We start from the raw sequence: 10,924 nt of genomic DNA on the forward strand, positions 1-10,924 counted from the left end.
CCTGGTGAGGAGAGCTTTATTTAAAGAATAAGTTACTGTTATTTCCCAAGGGGTAGGACTAGCAATTACTTCTGCTTAGGAAGCAGCTCTAAAACTTGGGCTTCAGGTACCGATTAAATACTTCAGCGATGAAAAAGATATGCTGTGATACAGCTTTTCTGTACCTCTACAACAGTCCCCGTCAGACCTTCTACAGAAGCATCACACTGGCAGATCATTTTTCAAGCAACATTCTCTCCTGACATCTGCGACTGGAGAAGTCAAAACACATTTTTTTTCTGTAGCAAAAGAGAACCATAGACGAATATGTATCATAAGCTATTTAGTTTTGATCTTCAGATATGTCCTGGTCTTTGACCTAAAAATACTCCTTGCCACAGTATAGAAGTGAAGAGGGCTTTTCACTCACAGTTGTCATTAGCTGTTACAATTACGAGAAAATACTGGGAAGTCTTGTGGATAAAATCTGTGGGACAATGATGACTGTCACTGTTACAGGTGCCCCAGTGGAGTGGTACTCCTGTGAGGCTATGCCCCCAAAATTCAGTTCAAGAACGCTGTTACTAGTGTCATTTTACTCTTAAGGTAACACTTGACATGTTCTAAAGGTCACAAGAAAAGGTCTTGCTGAAAACTAAAGGCTTGTTTTTGAGATCTCTTAAAAGGGAGGGGAGGAAGAAGTGAAGGCTGAAAATGCCCTTAGAACTGCACTTTACCAGAAATTGAGGCAATCATTAGCTCTCTCAGCGCCAGGCCTAGCCGAGATACAAATACACTAGCTTCCCTGCCAGAGAGTTACATCACGACCACAGAAGTTAAATAAAACCTTTTCCATTCTGTAACTTAAAAACAGCTTAATAGAGAAGATTTCGTATTAACAGGGTGGTTTCTTCCCCATAGCAGCAATGAACATGGAAAAATTGACCTGTGCCCAGTTTAGTCTTGACTTGCCTATTCCAGACTCTTCTAAGGAGATCGTTCCACAGGCACTAAGCTGTGACCTTCCAGATGGCTTTATTTTGATCCCTTAAATAGACTGGTGTCCACAGAGCACACAAGTTGTCTCTTCTTGTCTGGTTTCTCAGAAGAACTTATCATTTGAACGAAGCTCAGACTGCACTCAGTCTACAAGGACAGCAAGATAGTTTTCAGTAGAACTAATTCAAAGAAAACAAATTGCAAGAATATCAACTTCTTGTGGTGTTTCCCTAAAAAAAAAATTGCAAACCTTTGAATCAGCTTTAATTTTAAAGTCTGCCTGGGAAGTGGTCTGATCTCATGGCCCACATAGTATGATCCCATAGAAGAAAACCACTGAAATAGAGGGGCAGGATTGGGAAAGACGTACAAAAATCACAGAAAGAGTCTGCAGTGCGATGTCATGCTTTTGTACATTTTTCTGTGTTGATCACTTCTACCATGGTCTTTTTATTGTTATTAATTTGACTTTGAGACATGTGACTTTATGGGTCTAAGGTTCCGTGTCAAACCCATTTTCTGATTATTCCTCTGCTTGTCCCTTGTCTAACACACCCATCTATTTGCACACTCTGCACCTTACTGTCAGACACTTAAATAAAGGGGATTAAGAGCTGAGTCACAAAATGCAACTGGGGAGAGATGAAAAAAGGTAGTATGGGGTGGGAGAAAATCAAGTCTTCACTGTAGCATACCTGTCTTTCCTGGAAATCCTCTGGTTTACAGGTAGCTTTTTGTCTTGCAGCAAGACCCACAGCCTCTCTGACTTCTCTTGCAAGGAGAGGACAGAGCCAAGTACCCAGGTGACCTGAGCTGCTTCATTGGTGCTAGCACCTCTCCTGCCTTCACCCGGCGTGAAAACCTTTGGCTCTCTCTGAGGGTTACTGTGCAGTTTCCAATTAAAAGACTCATGGCAAGAACTAATTTTTGTCAGAATTTAATGGCTGCCAACACTAACAGTGAAGGGAATTTTGCCTTCTGAGATGATGCACTCACATGCCCTTCTCATAAATAGGTGGTTAGTCAGCCAGATAGGGTAAGAGCAGTCCACCCACCAAACCTTGTTATTCCTCAGCTCCCTTCGTTTTTTATTCCGTCATTTCAAAGTGGAAATACTGACGGAAGACCGAACTATTCAGCCACCTGTGCACTGTGGTATGAACACCACAGCTCCCCCGGACTCCATGCGGATGTGCCTTGGCCGCTCCGCGCCCCTAAAAACCCGAACTAAAAAAAAAAAAAAAAAAAGAGAGAGAGAGCGCGCGAGGGAAATAGCTTTATGAGACCGTTCGCACGATCGCCGGGCAGCTTCGCCAGGGAGCGGGTGCCGCTGCCTGCCGCCCTGCCCGCCGCCCTGCCCCGCCGCCGGCGCCCCGCAGCCCCCGGGAAGCTCCGCGGGCGGCGGGGCAGGGGCCACCAGCAGCCCCCGGGAAGCTCCGCGGGGCGGCGGGGCGCACGGTGCTGGCGCGGTGCCCTCCTGCCTCGCCTGAACCCTTTCGTGAACCCCTTGCCCCGCAGCTTCCCCAGGCCGGGCCGGGCCGGGCCGGGCCAGCCGGCCCCACCTCACCCCACCCAGGGCTGCCATTGGCCCCCGATGAAAGTCCAGCGAGCCTCCCGGCTGCGCTATATATACATACATGCGGGTGGGTGTCTGCCACCGCGGCCATGGCCGGCTGCAGCATCTTCCTCCGGCACCCCGCCCTCACCTGCGGCCGCGCCGCCATGAGCCCCGCCGGGCGCGGAGCCCCCGCGCAGCGGTTACTCGCCTCCTCGCCGCGGTTACTCGCCTCCTCGCCCTGCGCCCCGCGGCCGGCGGCGACCCCCGCTCCGCGGGGCCGCGGGCACCCGCTGGCCGCCCTGCCCGGCCCCCCCAGCTGGCCGCTGATGGGCAGCCTGCCCGACGTCCTCTGGAAGGGGGGGCTCAAGAGGCAGCACGAGACGCTGGTGAGGCGGGCGAGGGATGGGGATGCTGCGGCGGGGGGCGGCAGGGAAGCGCCTCGCACTCACCGGCGGGGGTGTCTCCTCTGCGCCCCAGGCTGAGTACCACAGGAGGTTTGGCAAGATTTTCCGCATGAAGCTGGGGGCTTTCGACTCGGTGCACATCGCAGCCCCCTGCCTCCTGGAAGCCCTGTACCGCCGGGAGAGCGCCTGCCCCCAGCGCCTGGAGATCAAGCCCTGGAAAGCCTATCGGGACTATCGCGACGAGGGCTACGGGCTGCTGATCCTGTAAGTGGCACCCGCAGCACCCGGGGGCCCCGGGGAGGTGCAGGGAGGGTCGGCGGCTCCCTGCGGTGGGGCGGGGAGGGGGGAAGCCCCCGGTGGGGCGAGGTTTCCGAGGCGCCCGGCGGATGCTGCGGGCGGCAGCCGGCCTGCCGCGCCCGGCTCCGCGGGGACCGGCGCTCCCTGCCCGGGCTCCGCTCCCGCGGGGCAGCTGTGCCGGCGGACTCGCCGCCACCCGGAGCGGGTTTCATCCCCCGGGCTGCGGCGTCGAGTTTGCGTCTGTCGGTGCGATGAAGGCGCGTCAGCACCCGGCGATGTCTTGTGGCACATGCCGCGGGTTTGGGTTTTCTGCTTTTCCCGTTTCTTTCTTCATTAAGCCTTTGGCTTTTCCACCTCGCTGTTTTTAATTCAATCTAGAGAAGGAAAGGACTGGCAGAGGGTAAGAAGTGCCTTTCAAAAGAAATTGATGAAACCCAAGGAAGTTGCGAAACTGGACACCACAATCAATGAGGTACCACGCTTCGAGAAGCGCTTCCTCTCTCCCCACTCCCCTGGAAACCTGGCAAATAAAAGCAGATTAAATGATCTGCTTTACCTGGATAGCTGTTGATTTGTTCTACAGTGGTAAAACCATACCAAGTCCGTACTCTGGAATCATTCAGGGAATAATAAGTACAAACTGCTTATGAGGGTCTGACCAAAAGTGAGACCACACAGAGACCTGTAGTTGAGATTGTCTGTCTCCACAGAACAATAAGATTATTCCACAATGATACAGGCTCCTGCAAATAGAGTTTTTACTTACTTTTCTTGCATTCAGTGTTTTTTGCCTTTACCCCTTCATTCTTATGTTCCTCCCATCAGGGAACACCTCCCGGTTTAATCTCTGTGTTCCTCATGGAGTTTGAGGAGCATCTGTGATAAACAGCTTAATCCTCTTTATTGTGAAGCTCTGGTATTATCCCAGTGTCAGACTGAAGCATTTCATCCCTGTGGAGGAAAGCTCAGTTTGTCACAGTGCAAACAGTAATAGCATAAGAGCCATGTAAAATCCAAACATATGTGAATGTAGTAGGAAATTGAATCTTGTTCAAAAATAAACATCAGTATCCCTCTCCTATGTGAGATTGTTATCTATTTAAAAGAGAGTTGAAATGCTAAATTGCACAGGATTTTTATTAGTTCATGTAGTTATTCCCTATTTTCCTCTCTCTTCTCTCCACTGCTTAGGTCCTGGAGGACTTCACGCACAGAATAGATGATGTTTGTAACCACAATGGACAAATAGAAGATGTCTATTCAGAATTCAACAAATGGTCATTTGAAAGTAAGTAATTTTTTGCCTGAGAATGGTATTAATTTTGTACCTGCCATGGCACTCCAGTTAGACTACAATCAATGATGAATGTGTAGGCTGATTATTTCCAAACTGTCAGCTACAATATAATGGAAAGTGGGTTGCACAACAGCCAGGGGACTGTCAGTATGCGTGCAAAATTCAGCAGCAGCTGTACAAACTCTTTTGTCTGGTTATCCATGTGGCTTGTAACAAAAATTCAAACGTTATAGTGACTTATAAATCCAAAACTTGGGGGAATCACAGTGCATTTATCTAGAGTGGGATCAGATAGCACATGACCATTTTTGTCCATCTGATATTTGTTAATTATCAGCAGCACAAGATCAATGAAATGATCCAATAACAGTGAAGAAGTATTCATTGTAGGCAAGGATTGGAAAATCCCATTTGAAGTGTTTACACTGGGATTGAGAAGCACTGGAATAAGTTACCAAGACAGGAGCCTCCATCTTTAGAAACCTTCGAGAGTACACTAAGGAACCATCTGCCAGGAATGACTTAGAGCAGAAGAAACTGCATCAGTGGCACCCAACAAGGAGGGATGGTTGGCTATAACAGAACATGTTCGTAACAGAACGAGGTCTGCCAGACCTGTCTGCTTTTGGCTAGCTCATCTCCGCAACCTGTGTACTGAGATCCTGAAAGTGGGGGTTTTCATCCACTGTCAGTGGTGATGGCTGCTTTTGGAAAGGGAGAAATAGGAAGTGACAGCTTTAAAAAAAAAAAAGGCGATTGGAAAGAGGTGGGAACTTGTGAAGTATGGGATGCTGCTGGTGTTTGCAAGTGGTTTCTGGCCATAGAAGGGGCTAAGGGATGCTGAACTAAATGGCCTCTTCAGGCCCAGTTTTCCTGTGACTCAGTTCTCTACAGTAGCATTGCCTAAGTAGCTTATTTGCCAAATATGCCAGCCCTGCTTGGCAGAATGATCTGCTACTCATGAGGGGATCAGTGGTGATTCTTATTTGTAAAGAAAGTGCTACTATAAGGGCACCTTAGCTAGATATACTGCTACATGGGTCTGAGGCAAATGTGCAAAAGGTGCTTTGAAGTGCTGCTCTCACAGGCCTGTATCATAGAACATTTTTCAGAAGGATAATCCAAGCCATTCCTTGACAATAAATGGTGGACACCATGCGCCCTTTTGTTTGTATCATTTAATGATAATATTGCTTAACAACAGGTATCTGTCTGGTGCTGTATGGAAAGAGGTTTGGTCTGCTACAGCAGGATGTAGAGGAAGAAAGTTTGAACTTCATCAAGGCTGTAAAAACGGTATGGAGGAGTCTTTTCTGGGTCTGCAGTGATTTTCTACCCCTACTACTAACGAGAAGGTACCAGTTTAAATGGGTCACCTGAAAAAAGAAATTCAAGCTTCTGTGCTACATGTGTATTGGTGGCCTTACACATCCAAAGTGACACATGTGCAAAGCTAGTACTGGACATCTGACTGTCTCATTTATGAAATGCCTAAATCTGTAGGGAAACAATGCTGTATGGTCGTCAGGGTAATCCTGGAAATAGAGTTGTCAGGTTGGTTGGTTAACTTTCCTCTCCCTCTGAGACATCTGTTGTGCAACACCGCTGGTTGTTGGGTGTGACTCTTGGAATTGTGTGGGATTATGCAAATGCACTGGATTTGGAGGTTAGTCATTCCTGCAAGCACACCTGCTGTGCATCTTGCTGCAACTTGGACTCCGGTGATATATATCTGCCTAATTTTAGCTACCTAAAAGACAGGCATCTAGCCTAGTTTTTTAGCTTCATCCATTGTCAAGGGAGAGAGAGACACTGCCAAAGGGTGGCTTGTCCCATTCTAAAAGAGGTGCCTAAAATAAATAGGATGAATCACCCAAGAGAGAAGCCTCTATCCTCCACTGGCTGTCCCTAATTTTTAGCTGAATACAGTCTACGTAGGCTGAGACCCATCCTTTCCATCCAGGATGGAAAATCTGCCAGAATCTTCACTTCCTGAAAATTGTCTCCTACTTCACAGTCTAATTTTGTTCATGGGTTGCAAGTAGATAGATTAAGGAAAGATTTCAAAAGCTCTTCCTCCACTACAGATGATGGCTACCTTTGGAATGATGATGGTGACTCCCGTGGAACTTCACAAGGGTCTGAACACAAAAGTCTGGCAAGCTCATACTAAAGCATGGGATGATATATTCAAAACAGGTTCTTTTTTTTTTAAACATGATTTCTCTCCTTTCCCTTCATCTCTGTTTCATACTTGGTGGAATTAACTTTCTTCATACTTGCTACTGCCCTACACTGCTGTTGAGACACTTTTGCTGCAGCTAACCACAAACCTATTCCAAGCATGGGAGCACTCTTTTCTTCTTAACACTTAGCTCTGGTTGTGGGGCAATACCCAATCCCCAGGAAATCCCCAGAAATTTGGGAGCCAGCAATGTCATGAGTCCACTTTCATCTGCCATAAAAGTAAATAGACAGAAAGTGTATAATCTCTTTAAAGGCAAGGTATAAGAGTCAGAAAAGGAAACTCCCTCAGAGGGACCTCAAAGGGAGTTGTTTTCTTGAGACACAAGAATTTTACATACAGCAAAAGTCTGTTTTCTAAAAAAAAAGAAATTACAGGTTTTCTGAGCAACCTGGAATATAGTTGTAAGTTGTAAAAACAGAAGCAATTTAAATCATAAGGTACATCTTTTTGACAATGTTTTATGTCTATTTAAGATGGATTGGCCTTCAAAGTTACAAAAGCTACTCCAACTCCAGATATGAAGTTAAGTTTATATTTTTCAATATTTGGCAGACATTGACAGTTATAGCTAAAGATTAAGAAAGTTTTGGCACTTGGATATTGTAATGCTGAGTGATATATTCCTCTTAGGTATTTGAGTACTTGACACTTCAGGAGTTTTGGTTATGCCAGCCACATGTGCACTATTTTATTGCTTCATAGTTTGTGAGTTTTAGGAAAGACACTTTAAACCAGTTTTGTTCAGAAAAAACAGTTTGACACCTTCACTTGTCATGAATAGCTCCTTACTAGGAACTGATCTTAACAATTGGGATATTCATGAGGAAGGGTAGGCAAAATCTCATCCTCTGTATTTTAAAAAAAAAAGGCATGTAGAAATTTGGCATCTATTTTTGCCTTCCCATAGTAAATCAAAGGCTTAAATTTCCCCTGGGGGAGTCTGCATGCTAAGTCTCTGATTTTTTTTAACACTTTGATCCCTTTGAAAATCCAAGCTAATAAATTTTACACACTTGTATTTCTGTTTGCTAAATATTTCACTCAACACATCACTGATTTCCTTTCCTAATTTAAGAAAGCAGAATTCCTAATAGTTTACAGGAGCACTTTCTGTTCAGAAGTGGTTTTTGTGACTGCTTTGTTTAACAAATGAAAATACCATTATTTATTCAGTATAATGCTCATCACTTGAAAAAAGAGCACAGTTTGGTACCCTCTTTCAAAATCCTGCATGGAAGATGCATTTTTGGTTTTATTTTTAAAGTATTTTTAGTGATTTTCCATTAATTACCTCCTGCTTCTCCCACCTCAGCCAAGCACTCAATTGACTGTCGACTGGAAAAGCACTCTGCAAACCCTCAGGAGGATTTCCTGTGTGACATCTATTCTGGAGGACAGCTTTCCAAGAAGGAGCTGTACGCTGCCATCACAGAGCTTCAGATTGCTGGAGTTGAAACGGTAAACTTGACTTTCCAAGAGCTTGTTGAAATTAGCATCCTTCCAACTCCCTGCTTGCTTTCATAACATCTGAGAGTGAGCTAATCCTGTAGCTGCTTCGGTGGCCTATACGCAAGTGAATTTTTACCTGAAATCACTAGATTCTTTATTTTGTTCATTACTCCTAGAGAATAACTGCAATGGCTCATAATCCCTTAGGTTTACAAAATAGAATCATAGAATAGTTTGGGTTGGAAGGGACCTTTAAAGGCCATCTAGTCCAACCCCCCTGCAATGAGCAGGGACACCTTCAACTAGATCAGGTCGCTCAGAGTCCCGTCCAACCTGACCTGGGATGTTTCCAGGGATGGGGCATCTACCACTTCTCTGGGCAACCTGTGCCAATGTGTCACCACCCTCATTGGCAGAAATGTTTTGCTTATATCTAGTCTAAATCTGCCCTCTTTTAGTTTAAAACCATCACCCCTTGTCCTATCACAACAGGCCCTGCTACAAAGTCTCTCCCCATCTTTCTTACAAGCCCCCTTTAAGTACTGGGAGGCCACAATAAGGTCTTCCCGGAGCCTTCTCTGCTCCAGGCTGAGCCTCCCCAGCTCTCCCAGCCTGTCCTCCCAGCAGAGCTGTTCCAGCCCTCAGAGCATTTTTGTGGCCTCCTCTGGCCGCGCTCCAGCAGGTCCATGTCTGTGCTGAGGGCTCCAGAGCTGGATGCAGTCCTGCAGGGGGTCTCCCCAGAGCGGGGCAGAGGGGCAGAATCCCCTCCCTCGCCCTGCTGGCCATGCAGCTCTCGGTGCAGCCCAGGATATGGGTGGCCTTCGGGGCTGCAAGCGCACATTGCCGGCTCATGCCCATATATCATAAGGCAATGACCAGCCGCAAACGTCGCTTTGAACTTTTGGTAACTTTGTGTTTCTGTCACCACAAATGGAGGTCTTACATTTCTTTTTGGTTTGTTTCAGACGGCCAATAGTTTACTGTGGGCTTTGTATAACATTTCACGCAATCCGCATGTTCAGCAGAAGCTTTTCCAGGAAATACAGAGTGTTTTAGCTGCTAATGAGAGTCCAAGTGCTGAGAACTTGAAGAATATGCCTTACCTAAAAGCATGTCTGAAAGAATCCATGAGGTAAAATTCTCAAATAATTTGCAAAAAGCAAAATGATCACAAAGTTTTTTACCAGCTAGTGTGTACTAGGGAGAAAGAATTTTCTAGTATATATAATTTTGTTCACCTTGTTGTTTAGGCTAAGCTATGATAGATCCAGGAAGAAAAAATGTTGGAAATTTAACCCATTTTGTTTCTTTCACTGTAGATTAACACCATCGGTGCCATTTACCACTCGTACCATTGACACAGAAATGGTTCTGGGAGATTATGTACTGCCCAAAGGGGTAAGTCAATTAATTTAGCTTATTAGAATATTTTGTCATTGGTTAACTGTCCTGTAAACCTCTGAAGTTGGTCATATTGCAGTCTCAAAATGATTTTGCCAAAGGACGAGTCCTGGGATAAGAAATGAAGAATTCACACCAAGAATTCCCGTAAACTGAAAACCATACCTGCACTGCTATTGGATTTAGACAAAAATATTTTGGTGTGCTATTTCAAAAAAATGTTTCAAACTTTACAATGATGTTCTGAGGAAACTATGACCTTTCCTGGGTTTGAATTAATCTTCAGAGAATTATATGACCTCTGAGGAAATTGCCTCACCTTTACTGTTGCATTATTTTTTTCCGTTAACAATCTGACTCATTTGGTAGCTGTAAGCCAATTTGTACCGAGACTCTCTCTATTGCTTTGTTTATAGACTGTACTAATGATAAATAGCCATACCCTGGGTTGCAATGAAGAGTACTTTAATAGCTGGACTCAGTTTAAACCAGAGCGCTGGTTTCAGAAGAACTTAATAAATCCTTTCTCTCACGTTCCATTTGGCATTGGGAAGAGGATGTGCATCGGGCGCCGCGTAGCAGAACTACAGCTTCACTTGGCCCTTTGCTGGGTAAATACTCTAAAATGGCATTCTGTACACAGTGTCGGGTTGTTCAACATTTATCCTAATCAGAAGATCTAGAAGCCAAAGCATGCTAACTGAGCCGTTTGTGTTTCAGCTCATTCGCAAATACCAAATTATAGCAACTGACAACAAGCCAGTAGAAACACTCCATTCAGGAATACTGATTCCCAGCCGGGAGCTTCCCATTGCGTTTCACAGACGATAAGGTATGTGCATAAAGGGCCACCTGAGTACATGAGACTTTTCTTTGAACCTCATTTAGAATTTTGATAGAACTGTGAGTGTAAGAGAACAGATGTTTTTCTAAGCTTTATTCTCACAATGTGAGATTTATTAAATGCCATCCCGTTTTGTTACTTTTAACAGAAAATATTCTATGTACTAAAAAAGAAGACAAATTTTTTATGGTTTATGGCTCTGAAGTTAGCTGTCTAGTTTTAAACTCCAAGAGAGCATGTCTTTTGTATGTGATGCAGATCAGAAATGGGGAAATTAAAATGTGTATACTGCTGGGAAAAATAATAGCCATTATTTTGTTATAATATAAATTCTCCACTGCATTTCTAGAAGATACTTCCTGAAAAATAGCATTTGATTTTGAGTATCAATGTACAGACTAAAAGAAAATGCCCTAGTGAAGGAACAGTACACTAGTGCACTACAGAG

The 10,924-nt window shown here is 45.1% G+C and overlaps 1 protein-coding gene across 1 annotated transcript; it reads left to right on the forward strand.

Moving 5' to 3' along the window:
* Positions 1-1,898: 1,898 nt before the first annotated feature.
* On the forward strand, positions 1,899-10,463 carry CYP24A1 (cytochrome P450 family 24 subfamily A member 1; the record flags this gene model as incomplete). The annotated part of the gene is made up of 11 exons (XM_082007455.1): positions 1,899-2,922; positions 3,014-3,204; positions 3,616-3,709; positions 4,429-4,525; positions 5,739-5,830; positions 6,622-6,733; positions 8,095-8,240; positions 9,197-9,363; positions 9,551-9,629; positions 10,049-10,243; positions 10,353-10,463. The coding sequence occupies exons 1-11, from the start codon at positions 2,644-2,646 to the stop codon at positions 10,461-10,463; spliced, it is 1,563 nt and encodes a 520-aa protein (XP_081863581.1). The 5' UTR covers positions 1,899-2,643.
* Positions 10,464-10,924: the final 461 nt, after the last annotated feature.

This window comes from Phaethon aethereus (genome assembly GCF_964289735.1).
Source record: "Phaethon aethereus genome assembly, chromosome: 16".
Taxonomy (NCBI): Eukaryota; Metazoa; Chordata; class Aves; order Phaethontiformes; family Phaethontidae; genus Phaethon; species Phaethon aethereus.